Source organism: Stenella coeruleoalba (assembly GCF_951394435.1).
Source record: "Stenella coeruleoalba genome assembly, chromosome: 1".
NCBI lineage: Eukaryota > Metazoa > Chordata > Mammalia > Artiodactyla > Delphinidae > Stenella > Stenella coeruleoalba.
This window is the reverse complement of record NC_137169.1, coordinates 151,547,994-151,566,478: the sequence shown is the minus strand read 5'-3', so window position 1 is coordinate 151,566,478 and position 18,485 is coordinate 151,547,994. Positions and strand designations below refer to the sequence as shown.

The 18,485-nt window shown below is 37.7% G+C and overlaps 1 protein-coding gene across 1 annotated transcript in view; it reads left to right on the top strand.

Moving 5' to 3' along the window:
- SDCCAG8 (SHH signaling and ciliogenesis regulator SDCCAG8) overlaps positions 1-18,485 on the top strand; it is a 261,817-nt gene that overhangs the window by 70,652 nt on the left and 172,680 nt on the right. Inside the window, 2 exon segments of the mRNA XM_079904984.1 lie at positions 10,462-10,614; positions 18,341-18,475. Coding sequence (XP_079761110.1) covers positions 10,462-10,614; positions 18,341-18,475 — 288 coding nt within the window.

Genomic DNA, 18,485 nt, shown 5'->3' with positions numbered 1-18,485 from the left:
AAGATAGTTGATTTGATTTCAGTTTTCTTAAATTTACCAAGGCTTGATTTGTGACTCAAGGTATGATGTATCCTGGAGAATGTTCCATGAGCACTTGAGAAGAAAGTGTATTCTGTTGTTTTTGGATGGAATGTCCCATAAATATCAATTAAGTCCATCTTGTTTAGTGTATCATTTGAAGCTTGTGTTTCCTTATTTATTTTCATTTTGGATGATCTGTCCATTGGTGAAAGTGGGGTATTAAAGTCCCCTACTCTGATTGTGTTACCATCAATTTCCCCTTTTATGGCTGTTAGCATTTGCCTTATGTATTGAGGTGCTCCTATGTTGGGTGCATAAATATTTACAATTGTTTCATCTTCTTCTTGGATTGATCCCTTGATCATTATGTAGTGTCCTTCTTTGTCCCTTGTAATAGTCTTTATTTTAAAGTCTATTTTGTCTGACATGAGAATTGCTACTGCATCTTTCTTTTGATTTCCATTTGCATGTAATATCTTTTTCCATCCCCTCACCTTCAGTCTGTATGTGTCCCTAGGTCTGAAGTGGATCTCTCGTAGACAGCGTATATATGGGTCTTGTTTTTGTATCCATTCATCCAGTTTGTGTCTTTTGGCTGAAGCATTTAATCCATTTACATTTAAGGTAATTATCTATATGTATGTTCCTATTACCATTTTCCTAGTTCTTCTGGGTTTGTTATTGTAGGTCTTTTCCTTCTCTTGTGTTTCCTGCCTAGAGAAGTTTCTCTAGGATTTGTTTTAAAACTGGTTTGGTGGTGCTGAATTCTCTTAGCTTTTGCTTGTCTGTAAAGATTTTAATTTCTTCATCAAATCTGAATGAGATCCTTGCTGGGTAGAGTAATCTTGGTTGTAGGTTTTTCCCTTTCATCACTTTAAATATGTCCTGCCACTCCCTTCTGGCTTGCAGAGTCTCTGCTGAAAGGTCAGCTGTTATCCTTATGGGGTTTCCCTTGTATGTTATTTGTTGTTTTTCCCTTGCTGCTTTTAATATTTTTTCTTTGTATTTAATTTTTGATAGTTTCATTAATATGTGTCTTGGTGTGTTTCTCCTTGGATTTATCCTGTATGGGACTCTCTGAACTTCCTGGACTTGATTGACTATTTCCTTTCCCATATTAGGGAAGTTTTCAACTATAATCTCTTTAAATATTTTCTCAGTCCCTTTCTTTTTCTCTTGTTTTTCTGGGACCCCTATTATTCGAATCTTGGTACGTTTAATGTTGTCCCAGAAGTCTCTAGGACTGTCCTCAATTCTTTTCATTTTTTGTTTTCTTTATACTGCTCTGCAGTAGTTATTTCAACTATTTTATCTTCAGGTCACTTATCCGTTCCTCTGCCTCAGTTATTCTGCTATTGATTCCTTCTAGAGAATTTTTCATGTATTGTGTTGTTCATCATTGTGTCTTTGCTCTTTAGTTCTTCTAGGTCCTTTTTAAACATTTCTTGTATTTTCTCCATTCTATTGCGAAGATTTTGGATCATCTTTACTATCATTACTCTAATTCTTTTTCAGGTAGACTGCCTATTTCCTTTTCATTTGTTTGGTCTGGTGAGTTTTTACCTTGCTCCTTCATGTGCTGTGTGCTTCTCTGTCTTCTCATTTTGCTTAACTTACTGTGTTTGGGGTCTCCTTTTTGCAGGTTGCAGGTTTGTAGTTCCTGCTGTTTTTGGTGTCTGCCCTCAGTGGCTAAGGTTGGTTCGGTGGATTGTGTAGGCTTCCTGGTGGAGGGCACTTTGCCTGTGTTCTGGTGGATGAGGCTGGATCTTGTCTTTCTGGTGGGCAGTACCACGTCCAGTGGTGTGTTTTGGGGTGTCTGTGACCTTATTATGATATTAGGCAGCCTGTCTGCTAATGAGTGGGGTTGTGTTACTGTCTTGCTAGTCGTTTGGCGTTGGGTTTCCAGCACTGTAGCTTGCTGATAGTTGAGTGGAGCTAGGTATTAGCATTGAGATGGAGATCTCTGGGAGAGCTTTCACTGTTTGATATTACATGGAGCCGAGAAGTCTCTGGTGGACCAATATCCTGAACTCGGCTCTCCCACCTCAGAGGCACAGGCCTGACACCGAGCTGGAGCACCAAGACCCTGTCAGCCACATGGCTCAGAAGAAAAGGGAGGAAAAAAAGAAAGAAAGAAAGAAAAATAAAATAATTTTATTAAAATAAAAAATTAATAAAAAAAATTAAAAAGTAATAAAACAGAAAGAAAGTAAGAAAAGAGCAACCAAACCTAAAAACAAATCCACCAATAACAAGCACTAAAAACTATACAAAAAAACAAAGAAAAATAACGGATAGATAGAACCTTAGGACAAATGGTAAAAGCAAAGCTATACAGACAAAATCACACAAAGAAGCATATACATACACACTCACAAAAAGAGAAAAGGGAAAAAAATATATCTATATATATAAAAAAAAGGAGGAAGAAAGCAACTGAATCAATAAACAAATCTACCAATGATAATAAACTCTAAATACTAAACTAAGATAAACATAAAACCAGAAACAAATGAGATGCAGAAAACAAACCCCAAGTCTACAGTTGCTCCCAAAGTCCACCATCTCAATTTTGGGATGATTCATTGCCTATTCAGGTATTCCACAGATGCAGGGTACATCAAGTTGACTGTGGAGATTTAATCTGCTACTCCTGAGGCTGCTGGGAAAGATTTCCCTTTCTCTTCTTTGGTTGCACAACTCCTGGAGTTCAGCTTTGGCTTTGGCCCCGCTTCTGCGTGTAGGTTGCCTGAGGGCATCTTTTGGGAAGTCTGATATCTTGTGCCAGTGTTCAATAGGTGTTCTGTAGGAGTTGTTCCACATGTGGATGTATTTCTGATGTATTTGTGGGGAGGAAGGTGATCTCCACATCTTACTCCTCCACCTTCTTGAAGGTCTCCCTACCACATGTACTTTAGACTAGACAGGAATGCCACTTTATTCATTTTCCCAACTCCACTCTTAGCACCTCACTCTCAATAGCTGACCTACTTTACTGAGATCACAACCAACTGACAAGAGCCTCATCAACACTTTCTCATCCCTCAAATGTGTCTTCACATTTTTTTCTTTCTTATCTGGTCCTCTTACTTCCCAAGATGAACCTCTCTAAGTTCTTGATATCTCCTACTTCTAGGGTTTCAGGGACATTGAGACATTTGTTATCACATCTTTCTTGTATCTTCCATCCTTCATTCTCCATTGTCTTTACCTTTGTGGCTTTCCATTCACTTCTGAACACATTGCAGTCAGTCTTTTAACAAATTGTAGTCTGATTTCATGCTACTGAATTGGTCACATTATGGTCACCAGTCACTTCCTGATTACTAAACCCAGTGACTTCATCTCAGTCCTCATTTGACCCAACTCCAGGAAGACATTAACTGTACTAGCGTAACATATCATCATTTCCCCTTGATTAATCTGATATTTCACTCTGTGGGTCCTCTTTGCATTGCTCTTGTCTACTCTTCCACATGTCTTTTAACTTGTTTTCCACAAGCCTAGAATGCAGACATTCCTCAGTCAGTTCCTAGCCGTCCAGCCATGTTGCCCTAATTTCCAGGACTTTGTGTCTCCCCGTCACTTGACCACCTCCACATTGTGCCTTTAGCTCTAAGAACTCCTCTGTGCCCCAGACCTACATTTCTTGCTTCTACTAGACCTCTTTTATGGATGATATGCCATTAGCATCTGAAACTCTACACCACCAAATTGGAAATTCTCTCCTCCTTACTGTCTATCACTCCTTTTCCTTCTATAATTTTCTGTATTATCTTTTCTCAGATAATGGTATTATCATCTTACCAACAGCCCTGGCTTGGAACCTTTAAAATATCTTGGGTCCTCCCCATTCCTCACTGTCAACATCCAATCAGTTATCAAACTCTCACCGTATCTTCAAAAACCCCTACTAAGTTATGCCCGCAGCTTCCATACCTATACTCCTGCTCTGGTTCAAGTCTTCACATACTCTTATGTGGCCTATTGCAATAGCCTTCTAATTGGTCTCCCTCAGGTCTCTTTCAATTCCAGTATATCTTTCACATTGCTGCCAAAGTTTTCCTAAACTGTAAATCTCCCTGTTCAGGCAGCTCTCTTCTTGCAGTAGAATAAGACAAATCCTTAGCATGACCTTCCAGATCTTTCACAATATGGTCCCACTCTAACTTTTCTAGCCTTATCTTTCACTACAAGTTTTCATATAACCTATACTGTTTCTATAACGTGACCTACAATTGACTATTTCCATGAATTTGCTCATGTTGTACTTTCCTGCACTGTATCCATCTGTGAAGTATCTATTCATTCTATGAGGGGCAACTCAGATGGCAGTCTTCTCGGAAGTTTTCCCCAGCACCTTCTTGTTTGAATTAATCTCTTCCTTCTCTGTATTCCTAGCAAGCTGTGTATAATTTTTGTGGCTGTTTACATAGCCCTCTCCACCAAAAGCCCTTAAAAACCAGGTCTGTGACATCTATCATTGTATTCTTCACATGGCCATTTACATATTAATTGTACAATAAATGTTGTTGAACTGATGTAAAGTTAATTATTAGCTTTAAATATTAGTATGAATTTTTGTAATTAGTGCTTTTAAAATCTTAGTGGTTAAGAACTAGAAAGGCTATTGTGTATTGTAAATCTATTTTTCACTAAGTTAGTAATAACTCAAGGATTGATTTCTAAGCAGTTTACAAAATGCAGTGCAAGTCTGGCAGTTTTTATCTCTAAGGTATGTTAAAACATACTAGGGGAGAAAATATTTGCAAACGAAGCAACTGACAAAGGATTAATCTCCGAAATATACAAGCAGCTCATGCAGCTCAATATCAAAAAAACAACCCAATCCAAAAATGGGCAGAAGACATAAATAGACATTTCTCCAAAGAAGATATACAGATTGCCAACAAACACATGAAAAGATGCTTGACATCACTAATCATTAGAGAAATGCAAATCAAAACCAAAATGAGGGCTTCCCTGGTGGCACAGTGGTTGAGAGTCCGCCTGCTGATGCAGGGGACACGGGTTCGTGCCCCGGTGCGGGAGGATCCCACGTGCCGCCGAGCGGCTGGGCCCATGAGCCTGCGTGTCCGGAGCCTGTGCTCCGCAATGGGAGAGGCCACGGCAGTGAGAGGCCTGCGTACCACAAAAAAAAAAAAAAAAAAATGAGGTATCATCTCACACTGGTCAGAATGTCCATCATCAAAAAATTTACAAACAATAAATGCTGGAGAGGGTGTGGAGAAAAGAGAACCCTCCTGCACTGTTGGTGGGAATGTAAATTGATACAGCCACTATGGAGAACAGTATAGAGGTTCCTTAAAAAACTAAAAATACAACTACCAAATGACCCAGCAATCCCACTACTGGGCGCATACCCTGAGAAAACCATAATTCAAAAAGAGACATGTACCACCATGTTCATTGCCGCACCATTTACGATTGTCAGGGCATGGAAGCAACCTAAATGTCCATCGACAGATGAATGGATAAAGAAGATGTGGCAGATACATACAGTGGAATATTACTCAGCTGTAAAAAGAAACGAAATTGAGTTATTTGTAGTGAGGTGCATGGACCTACAGTCTGTCATAAAGAGTGAAGTAAGTCAGAAAGAGAAAAACAAATACCATATGCTAACATGTATATATGGAATCTAGAAGAATGGTACTGATGAACCTAATGGCAGGACAGGAATAAAGACGCAGATATAGAGAATGGACTTGAGGACGCCAGGGGGGAAGGGGAAGCTGGGACGAAGTGAAAGAGTAGCGTTGACATATATACACTACCAGATGTAAAATGGATAGCTAGTGGGAAGCTGCTGCATAGCACAAGGACATCAGCTCGGTGCTTTGTGACGACCTAGACGGGTGGGAGAGGGAGGGTGGGAGGGAGGCTCAAGAGGGAGGGGATATGGGGATATATGTATACATATAGCTGATTCACTTTGTTGTACAGCAGAAACTAACACAACATTGTAGCAATTATACTCCAATAAAGATGTATAAAAAAAGTATTAGGAATTTTGCTTTCTGAGATTAAAGAGTGAAACAGCATACATATTTTAATTTTAAAACCAACTACTTTATTACTGAGTTATGAAATGGTTACTTTCTTCTTATAGTTCCTTAACATTTGTTGCCACCTAGTGTTCTATTTTGCATATTGCATGCTAAATAAGTAGAAGCAATTACATTACATTACATTAATATTGTATTATATCATGCCATTTCATATTCAGTCCTCCCTCTTTATCCATGGGGGATTGGTTCCAGGACAGAAATCTGTGACTGGTTGAAACCTTGGATGCAGAAACTGTGAATACAGAACCTGCAGATAAGGAGGACAGACTATATGTACTTTTACAGTGGCAATGCAAACACCTGAGAATTTTATCAGAAAATAAATCTATAACATGAGAAAATTATAGTGCCATGCATGGATTCAGTTGTGTAAGTTCTTTGGATCAAATCCCTATTCTGCCACTTTCTAGGTCTGTGCTCTTGGGCAAGTTAGTTAATGTCTCAAAGCCTCAGTTTCTTATCAACAGAGTGATAAAAGCCACTTAAAATTCAGTGAGAGAGTTAAATAAATTAATCCATGTAAGCCATTTAAGAAAGTATATGGCACACAGTAAGTGATCAATAAATGTTTTTGTTTTTCTTTGAAATTTGCAAGTCATTACAACTGGGAATAATTTTAAAAGGGAGAAAAAAATTAACCTGGGAATAAATGAAGGTAGAAAAGTAGAGGTTTTTGCAGTGATGTTTTGGTAAAGCTACAAGATAAAAAGGTTAACTGGGCCTTAGACCTGCCTGCCTCTATTGGAAGGGAAATTGTTGGCTTTGGCATGATGTTCCCATGAGCATATCTATAATGAGATAATCCTCTAAAGAAATTTTTTTTTTTTTTTTTTTTTTTTTTTTTCCTGTACGCGGACCTCTCACCGCTGTGGCCTCTCCCGTTGCGGAGCACAGGAGGGCTTTCCTGGTGGCGCAGTGGTTGAGAGTCCGCCTGCCGATGCAGGGGACACGGGTTCTTGCCCCGGTCTGGGAAGATCCCACATGCCGCAGAGCGGCTGGGCCCGTGAGCCATGGCCGCTGGACCTGCGCGTCCGGAGCCTGTGCTCCGCAACGGGAGAGGCCACAGCGGTGAGAGGCCCGCGTACAGCAAAAAAAACAAAAAACAAACAAACAAACAAACAAAAATACCAACCCAGAAGGTTGAATAAATGTCCCCCCAAACTTTTTTTTTCCTTTTTAAGTATTCAAACTATTGTTTTCCTTAGGCTACAGCAGAATCAGAAAGGCAAGAATTAGAAACCCGAAGTAAAAGGAAAATCAGAAAAGCCTTGAGCATTTGATTGCAAGCACAAATGTAGAATATAATGTTTCTTGATATGTACATTATCTTCCACAAGACAAAAACAAATTATAAATATCTTGGAAGTGGGAGTTAGGGATAGACTGACTGATAGGTTCCTAGTAAGGATGAATTTATAAATTAATAATCAATAGTTTGCATTATTTGTAAATTAAATGCCTAAAACATGTTGAAAATCATTTTTATGTTGTGGGCTATGTTTCATAAAAATGAAAGCATTTTCATAAACTTTTAAGTTTACATTCATAAGTGTGGACTCTATTATTCCTCATGGTTCTTTAATCCTATAATCATGAATTCTCTGATCACAAGGATATCTAGGAACCTAACCCTAGCACTTGGGAAGGACTTTTATATTTCCTAAAAGAGTTTCCCTATTTTAAGAATTGAGTTGACTAGGTACAAATTTATTTTGGAAAATGTTTTGACTCCATTAAGATAGTAATGCATACTTTTTGGTTTAATAAAACCAGGACTGGGAATATCAAGTCCAATAAATTATGTTTTGAAAAATGTGTTACTGTGGCCAACAAAGAATGACCACAAATAAATTTCCCAGAAGAGAAAAGGCCCTTTGAAGATTGAGTCTACTGGAGGGTGAGGGTTGTGTAAATCCCCAACTCCCTAAGACCTACAGCCATTTCCACCAAGAAAGGGATTGTGCTCAGGGAAAGAAAGGAGCCACGACCTTGGGAACCACTAGGAGAAATGGCAGCCGCAGATTCCAAACTAACTTGGTCACCTGTGAAGATCCATCAGTTAATTGGGTTGGCCAAACATCTTACGGAAAAACCCAAACAAACTTTTTGGTCAATAGTCTTTGAGGATTTGGTTATATGCCTTTACTGAATGATTATATGGAGTATAATCAGGGAGCACTGAGTCATCTGGGATTCTGAAAACTAGGAGAGTAAGTCTTAGAATTAAAAGACAAAGCTTTAATGGAAGGAATGTATAAATATTTATTTAGTAAACCCAAATCTTATATATGAGGACCATTGTAAGATTAAATGACTTTTCTAATTCCAAATGTTACTTAATATTTTCTTCATTGTGACCAGACATATATATTAAAATCAAAACAAGCAAAAACTATTTTATATGGAATCATTGGCTATAAACCAAGAGTGATCAATATCCAGTTTTTAACCTAATATTTTTATTCAGTGTTTCGTTACTGCTTTCATACTCACCATCACCTCTCAGTGGTGGGTACTCCTCATAGAAGGCCATCCATGAAACCAAGGCTTCAGCAACGGTTTTGTTTAAGTGATTTACAACTTCTCCCTTGTGCTTTTTCTTTATATTATCTTAGCGTTAGGCCTCTTACCTGTCAGGATCATTTACTGTTCCTTGTTCTTGAATTGATTGAATTCTTTGAATTGACTCTTTAGTTGCTCTTCATGTTAGCCTGATCTTCAGCAGTTCCTTCCACTGTTCCTGTACCTAATAAGGTTGATTCCTGAGTTTTTATTCAGTGAAAAACCTTCTGATTAAATGTATTAGTTTATATTCCATAATCATTTTAGTCTTTCATGATATTCATATATCAGTGAACATTATGAACATTTTTATTAGGTTCATAAAAAATATTTTACACAAGAGCAATTGTGTTCTGAAGCGCAAAAATCTCTAATTCATAGTATTTCAAGCTCCAAGGGTTTAAATTATAGAAAAATTATGCTTTTCCATTTCTTTTAAAATTTAATGTAAAATTTTATTTTCCAGACATTTTCAACTGGAATTGGACTTGGGACTGACTCCCTAGGAGAATCTTTTTTCAGGCATTTTATTTGCTTATCAGTTAATCTGGGACAGTTGCATTTTATCCTCAGTTTTTATGCCTAGGAGTATAGAACATTTCCAGAAGAGTTTGAAAGAAATTAGGGTTTAATGATCTCATGATAAAAAGAAGAAAATTCACATATCCTAGATATTTATTGTCTATATTTATTATAGCTTTCACCAGAGGGAAGCATAGCAATGCATAGAGCTTACAGTGCTTACTGAGACTGCTTCCATCTCCATTAACACCAACTGTGACTATCATTTTATAATTACATAGTATATAAGTCATATGAGACTTGAGTTTCTTTCTCTCAATTCAGGGGAACACAATAGAGGTTGAGTGAGGAGGATATAATGAGGAGCCACTGGGATGAGACTAAGACACCATAGTATGACTCAGATTTTCTATGTCAAGCACCTTAATTTTATTTTTTTCTTGAGATTTTGAATTTAGTTTATTATTGTGTGTTATGCATAACGATATTGTAAATACAGCCAAAAGGAAGTTAGAGAGAATTTACTTCTGGAAATTCAGAGTGGGAAATTTAAACTAAAGGACAATTATCGACTTTTAAATTGCCAGAAATGAAATATAACACTTCTCATTTTACAAAACTAGGTAGTAAATGCTGTTTTGAGTCTTTCCTTATCTAAACTTGATTATTACTTAATTTTTACTTTAGTTATGTGTGTAAGGAGGGTGAACCAAATCTTATCGTACTTATATTTAAGGAAGCTCAGTTATTATATAAACAGTAAATGCCTGTATGTAATGATAAATACATCTCATCTTAAAATTTTGATCTGTTTATCATTTAAAGTACAAATAATTTTTAACCATGTCGAGATGAAAAATCAGTTAAATTAGATACTTATATATTTCTTGTAGTATAAACATGATATATAATTGAAAATACTAGAACACTTGGTTTTTCTGATCCCCTTTTATAAAATTCAGACTCCTCTGTGGCCCTTATCAAGGTTTGTTACCTGAATTTTCGTAGTTGATTAGTTAATATAGCCTTAATTGTGCAAACTGAAATATGTGAATAAATACAACATTTGAATACATGTAACATTTGAATACATGTAACATATGAATCAGTAAGTGGTGTTGACAAACAAATACAAAAATATTCTTTACTTTGACTTTACAGTGAGTTGTAACTATTTTAAATAAAATCAAAGCTTAATTGTCTTATTTCCCTCTCATTTCTTCTAAATTCTAAGGTCCCATTTCACTCTGTCTTATTCTGGCAGGCTTTAATCCAGTGCGAACAGTTGAAGAATGAACTGGAGAAGCAGACAGAGCGACTTGAGAAAGAACTCGCATCTCAGCGAGAAAAAAGAGCCTTTGAGAAAGAGATGATGAAAAGAGAAATAACAAAAGAAAGAGAGGACATGGGCTCAAAGGTATTTAAAGGGTTCAATTTGTTATCGACACTGCAGAAGAAATGTTTGTGGTGATATAATTGATGAGTCTGCAGGTTGCAATTCTTGAATGATCTTTATTTAAAAAATTTTTTAATATCTTTATTGAAGTATAATTGCTTTACAATGTTGTGTTAGTTTCTGTTGTACAACAAAATGAATCAGCTATAAGTATACATATATCCCCATATCACCTCCCTCTTGAGCCTCCCTCGAATGATCTTACATGTTTAAACCATTTAAGTAGTCAAGTTGCTTATAACTTAGAGTTCATAAAAATTTTCTATTCCTCAATGTGTTTCTCAATAGAAATTATATTCTCTGACCTTTCCAAAGAAAATAATCAATTAGATTTCATGATAGGAAAATGTGAAATTTACTCTAATCCTGCCATTGTGTTTGATTCCCTTTCTGTTTGTCAGAGGAGAGCAGGTGCTCTGCAGATATCCAGATTTTATTTCAAGCTTGGTTAAATCAAGGAGAGATGACTCCCCCATTTCATCCCCCACTCCTAAATTAGCCTTTAAGAAGGTAAAACACTTGTAAGAAACCAAGTAACCAAAACAAAAAGTGATGGTATACTCTGTACAAAATAGGTTCTAGCAAATTACATGATGAATAATGACTATAACCAGATGAATACATGGAAGGGAGAAATTAGAGTCAAAAGGAACAGATAACATGAGATGGGCAGTGTTAGCAAAAGAGTAACAAGCTAGAATACAGAGTTTAGTGGAACCTAGCTTTAAAGTTGCTACAGTTGAATAAAATTGAGCAAGATGTGGTCCCTCAAGTAACCCAAACAATGGTTACATGTTCTGTTTTTTCAAAGCAGGCTCACAGCTTATACCTACATGCTGTCTTAAACATGTGGTAATTAACTCATTCAGCAAATATCTACTGAGTATCTGCCATGTGCAAGGCAGTGTGTAAGCCTAAGGCTATATAAAGAGAAAAATCACAAATTCTGCCCAATGAGTTTTAAGTCTTACCTTACCTGAGCCAAGATAAACTCCCTTGTTTTCTTATCCTTTTTTAAAAAAATTGTGCCTGTCAAAACCTACTTATAGGTCAGTCTGGTTATCTACATTCTCTGACCTGGATTGGTGATCTCAGCTAGTGAAGAAAAATCCTATAATCTTGCAGATGACACCACCATACACTTATGGTTCAATGTCCACCATTCTGTTGGTGCTTTCTAGCAGTCCTCCTATGCATTCCTCTCTCTCACGTTCATTCAGGATTCAACAGATATTAATTGGAGGTCCTGGGAATGTGGTAGTCACAGGACCAATGCAGTTACGTCAGGAAGTTTATAGACTTGTGGGAGAGGTAGACATTAAACACATACTTCCACAAATGAGTTTTTACCACTATGATAAAGGCATGAAGGTACGGTATAGGGTACCATGAGAATGTGTAACAGGCAAATATAACTTAGTCTGGGCAGTCATGGAAGACTTTCCTAAGAAAGAGGTTTTGCAAATGAGGCTCAAAAGAGTTGAGTAGGAGTGGTCAGGTGAAGAGTTGAGGGGAAGAGTTCCAGACCCAGGAAAACAACACTCCCAAGGCTCTGAAGCTAGAAAGCATCATACTTTCTAGGAATTTAGAGAGGGCTCAGGTGACTGGAGCATAGGAAGTAAGGGCCAGAGTAGTGGAAGATGAGTTTGGAGAAGTATGCAAGGACCAAATCATGAATGGTCTTAAAATCCATGTGAAAGGTTTTAAATGTTATCCAAAAGTGAAGGGAAAACCATTGAATGGCAGTAAATTGGGCAGTGTCGTGATCCCATTTATATTTGAGAAAAATCATCTGTCAATAGATTTGAAGGAGGACCAGAATAAACCCCTGGAGATCAGGTGGGAGGTAATTATAGTAGTCTAGGTGGGAAGTGTTGGTATCTAAGACACATTTTTCAAGGACTATTTCAAATCAGTTTTATTCCTCTCAAATTCTCTACCATACCACCTCTCCCCTAATTCTCGGCAGAGAGCCTTACTTCCCTAACGAAGAAAGTTGACAGCCATTAGATGGTAATCACCTTATTTATCCCCCCCCACCTCTGCCTAAAGTAAAATTTCACCTGTACTGCAACCGTGTCAGAATGGGAGTGGCTTAATCCTAATCCTTTCCTCTTGCTCTGAATCCCATCCCCTTCCACCACCTCAGTGACCTATTTCCATTAGTTCCCCACTCTCTTCTGAATCTTCAACCTTTGTCCTTCACTATAGCCTTTTTCTTATCACCAGGAAAATAGTCTCAAACTTTTCTCACCTGTTGAAAGAAACCAATCTTTCTTCTATCAAGTCATTCTCAATCTTGGCTACACAGAAGTTCCAAAACTCTCATTGCCCAATCTGCATCCCAAACGAATTATGGGGGAATATCTGAGGGTAGGATCTAGGGGTCAGTATTTTAAAAAATTGTCCAGGTGATTCCAATGTGTGGCCAAGGCTGGAAGCCACCTTAGTAATTCCATATCCCTCTTTACTCTTCCCCTTAATAGTCAAGTTTCTTGAAAGATTTGTCCATACATGTTATCTTCATTTTCTTACCGCTCATTCACTCTTCAGACCACTACATTTCAGCTTCTGTGCCCATAGCCGATGAAATTACTATTGCCGCTCCGCGGCACGTGGGATCCTCCCAGACCGGGGCATGAACTCGCGTCCCATGCATCGTCAGGCGGACTCTCAACCACTGCGCCACCAGGGAAGCCCTGAATCATATTCTTGTTTTGGGAGAATGATGATGTGTGCCTTTTAGGTTACTCTGAGTTTAAGCTGCCTTTGAGATAATGAAGGAGACACATCCAGAAAGCACCTTGATAGGAGGTTCTAGAGTTTAGCAGAGAGCTTTAGATTTAGATGTCTTTAGCAGTACTGTGGCTTTAATTTCATATGTATGGTATTGATTCCTAAATCTTTAGCTCTCTAGTGAGCCCCCAACCAGCTGCACTTCCCATCTTCCCTCTCATAGTAGAACTACTATTCATTCATCCATTTGCCCAACTCAGAAATCTTGCTGTCATCCTTGATTGCCTCCTTCTCCCTCACCCTGTACATCAAGTCACCAAGTTCTAGAGTTTCAGGCCCTTACCGATTTTACATTGCCCTGTCTCTCCATCCTACTGCTCTCCATGTCTCACCCTTGGGTGATTCCTACAGCCCCAAGTGGTAGAAGCCCCTTGCTTCTTGTCTCACCTCCTTATCTGTTCTCTTACCCAAAGATCCAAGGATGATCTTCCTAAAATGAACACGTCAGTATGTCAGTCTCTTGTTTTAAAATCCTTTCTTGTCTCTCTATAACCCGATCTTTTACTATAGCATAAAGATTGTACATTTTTTCCCTCTCTTTGGTTCTCCAGTCTCATCTCCCTTCTCTTTTCTTCCTTGTATTACCACCATACTGATCTACTTGCACTTCCTCAAATGTGCAAACATGCCAGTCTGCCATACTGTTTTTTCATTTCAGGATTTTTCAGGGCTTTGCCCCTCCCCTCCCATCCCCACCCCCCCCCACCTCACCCCCATTGCCTAGAGGAATCTTCCTCTGGCCTCTCTGACTGATCCTTCAGAGTTCTCAATACCACCTCTTCTCACAGTCTCCCAATGATAAATTTTTGGGAGCCCCTCCTATGGGCTTCAATAACTCAATGTATTGCAAAGTCTTATTGAATTATCTCCCCTAATTTACTATGATTCCCTTGCATATATGGTTTGTTAACATCCTTATTGCCTTATGGCCACATTCCTCCCACATAAAATGTGTTCAGTATATATTTATTGAATGAATACAAGGGGAATACAAATGGAAGGAAGAAGACTCCATGCCATTGGAAAGGCATGACTAAAATACTGAGAGTTCAGAGGATCAGAACAGATTTCTGTCTGCAAGAGATCATGGAACGCTTGGTGGAGAAGGTGGCATTTTAACTGAGCTTCAAGAAAACAGGCAGGATTTAGAAATGCAGAGTGTGGGGGAGATGTACCAACATGAGTAAGATATGGAGGGAGGTAAAGTTGCAAGCTGAGCTTTGAGAGAGAGAATGAATGGCATCAAGAGCAAAGATCAGCTACTGTTCATGCCTAGGAGACTTTTTTTCTGGGTTGTTTAGTGGAAACTTTTGCCTTGCTGAGTAGTTCTACTATGTAAAAATATGTTGATGAGAATTCCTGATAAGAAATAAAGGAAGTCTGAACTGTGCCAGGGAATATTCCAGGTGCTTTTATGTATAACTTTCTTAAACTGATAATTATTTCATGAATGAAAGTGTTAACAGAAATACAATGCATTTCTTTTTTTTTAATTTATTTATTCATTTATTTATTTTTGGCTGCATTGGGTCTTCATTGCTGCACGCGGGCTTTCTCTAGTTGTGACGAGCGGGGGCTACTCTTTGTTGCGGTGCGTGGGCTTCTCATTGGCACTTCTCAAGTGCCTTCTCTTGTTGCGGAGCACAGGCTCTAGGCACGTGGGCTTCAGTAGTTGTGGCACGCGGGCTCAGTAGTTGTGACTCGCGGGCTCTAGAGTGCCGGCTCAGTAGTTATGGCTCATGGGCTTAGTTGCTCCGCGGCATGTGAGATATTCCCCCACCAGGGATCGAACCCATGTCCCCTGCACTGGCAGGCAGATTCTTAACCACTGTGCCACCAGGGAAGTCCTACAATGCATTTCTGAGTCTGAGTCCTTTTTTTCTTTTTGCCTCCATTAAGCCTTATTTGACATTTAATCTGAAGATCCTGCCCTAAATAAAGATGTATGAATAAAGAGCTGAAAGTGATCCTAGCACTGAAGCAAGTACTCTCACAGAAAATGGCAGAAAGAAGCTCTGAAGTAAAAGGATTTAGTGTTGAATCCAAATTGACCTTTATGTGACCTTGAACAATTCATTTAACCTCTCCAAATTTCAGAGTAGTAGATCCTTGGTTGATCTACTCAAGGAATTGATAGGATTAAATGAGATAATGTTTTGAAAGTACCTAATATAATACCTGGCTTAGGTTAGACCATTTAACAAATTTTAGCTTGTGGCTATTATTCTTACTCTAGTGAAAGAGAGAATTAGCCCTATTGAGTAGATTTCTTGGACCTTTGTGTTAGTAAAAGCAGACAAATTTTAATATAAAGTCCAGCTTTACTTTTTATTTATTAGCTTGAAATGAACTTGGGAACATTACTTAAGTTTTCATTTTTTCAACTGAAAGTTAATCCAATACATTCCTTTCCAAAGGGAATTAAAAGATAAAATTATCACACTGCTTAGCACAGGAAGTTAATTTAATAGGGTGTTTGAACAATTAATCGTAACGTTGTAACTTCTCATGGTTAGTGCTGGAGCAGGTGTCCCTGCTTTCCTAGTGGTAGGAATGCTCATGAGACTTGTAGATTTTCTTTCCTTCTTTTTATTATTTTTCTTCTTTCCTTTCTTCTTACTGCTTAAAAATTTCATTTGTGTGGGAAGCTCTAGGAGAGCAGATGCCTTCTACCTAGACAGATTTTGAATCATTCCCCCATGAACAGTTCTTGCTGTGAGTTTGCCTGTTGGCATCAGTAATGGTCTTTGGTTGCACTAAACCGCTAAGTTTGTTCCTTCAATCAGTCCTTCAATCATCTATTTATTGAATGCCCCCTCTGGTTTGTGTATTTTCTCAGTTGGTTCCCTTGATAATAGCCATTGCTAGAATCCTTAATTCTTGTACCTTTTTTTATGAGGAATGCCACTTTATACCACGTTCAGTACACTAGGGACTGCTTTAGTGTAGAGATTTCTATCAAGCTCTCCCATCCTGGGTGTCCTTGTCTCTTGCTTGCCCCTGTCAAAGTTTAAAGGACTTATCTGATGTCAACACCCTGGACATCCAGCAGTGTTGCAGCTGTCTGTGTTACTTCTGCCCCTGCAACAGATGTGGATGGAGAAGCTCCTGCAGTGTAATGTTGACTTCCAGATGGTGGGCATGGAGAAAAAGAAGGTGTGACAACAGGAGGGGAGGCCTTGAGAAGTGGGTGACAGAAGGGAGCAGACAGGTAGTGGGCAGAGGAATGAAGTGATGGGTGGCAGAGGGAAGGAATCATATGGAAGGTGTATGATTTGTTACATGCTATAGAAACTGACTCAGAATTTACCATTAGCAAAATAAATGTCTGCCCATTCACTTCAAAAAAACCACACAATATTAATATGTTTACTATAGATCCACATAAATAAGTAATCTATGGTTTTTAGTAGCTGGTAATTAAAGTTTGTTATTGTTGTATGGTTCCAGAAAAGCTATAATTACATATTCATAATATGCTTACTCATGAACTTGAAGTTTTAAATTAAGAAAATTCAATTAATATTTTTGATTTGTTACATTTAACTTCTTTTGACCTTTAATTTTTGTTTCAGATTGTAATCTGCGTAAGGATAGTTTGTAGCTTGGCATTAGTAAAAGTAATTTTATGTGCAAATTAGATTTGTAGCCAATCTCTTGATGAAAGAAGGACATGTAAACAGCCATAAGTTAAATGTACAATTCTCCACAATCCCCAGGAATGTTAATTAATACATCTACCGTCTAAATTAGAAAGTAGCTACTGGGGCTCATTATTTTCATGTTGTCAATTTTAATTAGTTGACAAAGGTAATCTTGATTTTTATTACAAAATTTTAGTTATTGATTTCAGTTGTAAAACTGAATTCACACCCATGTTAGTGTACAATGACAGATTTCAAATATTATTTCAAATTTGTTATCAGTTTTTATTTTAGCTGATTAAAAACTCATAGCTATTCCATATGTTTTGATCTGGGGCAAGGTAGCATTTCTTCATCACTTTAAAACTGCTAATACAAATGAGAAATTAATAGCCTAGAAAAGTTTGACCTACTGGAGCAGAGTAAAATCTAATTGCAAACCAAAAGCTATAAAGGTTAAATCTAAGGTCTAGAAAACATTTCTGACCCTGGGAAGAAAAACTAAGAACCTGATATCCATATAGTCCCTCAGAAAAGCCATTTATTCTACTGATTCATTCATTCATCAAACGTTAAACATATACCTGTTGAGGAACATGCTCTTGAGGAACTTCTAGTCTAATGAGGAAACAGACAACAAAAAACAGTGTGATGTGTTAAGTACTGTGCATGTAAATAATTTTAGTTGAGAAATAATATATCAAGAAAATTTGAAATATATTTTAGCATGGAGGATAAATTCAGCACCTTTATTCTTGGTTCTACGATAGTACAAAATTTCTAAAATACTTCGTATTTTTAAAAAATACTATTTTATAGTCTTATTGAATTTTTCAGATATTAGGCATATCTTTATAAGGTGGTTAGAAATTCTTAAAGGACATAAAACTTCAGTATTCTTACAGGGTTAGTATAGCATATGGAAGTTTCTTAATATCTGCTGATTGATTCTATTTTTAATATTTAAAAAGCATGGTGACTATAGTTAACAGTACTGTACTGTGTATTTGAAAGTTGCTAAGAGAGCAAATCTTAAAAGTTCTCACCACCAGAAAAAAAAGAAAATTACGTGAGGTGATAGTCAAGGGAGATGAATTGAGAATGCAGAGCAATGGAGATACCCAATCCACAGAGAAATGACTTACAGAGAGAGCCCAGTGTCCATGCTGAGACTCTATTAATTCAAGATATTTAAAATATTTTTGTCAAATGACATTATCACTTAGGACTTTTTTTTCCTCGTACAGACGTTGACCCTATCTCAGAGTATTGCCCAACTGGAGGCTCAGGTGGAAAAGATTACAAGAGAGAAAATTTCAGCTGTTAATCAACTAGAGGAAATTCAAAACCAGCTTGCTTCCCGGGAAATGGATGTCACAAAGGTACAAAGAG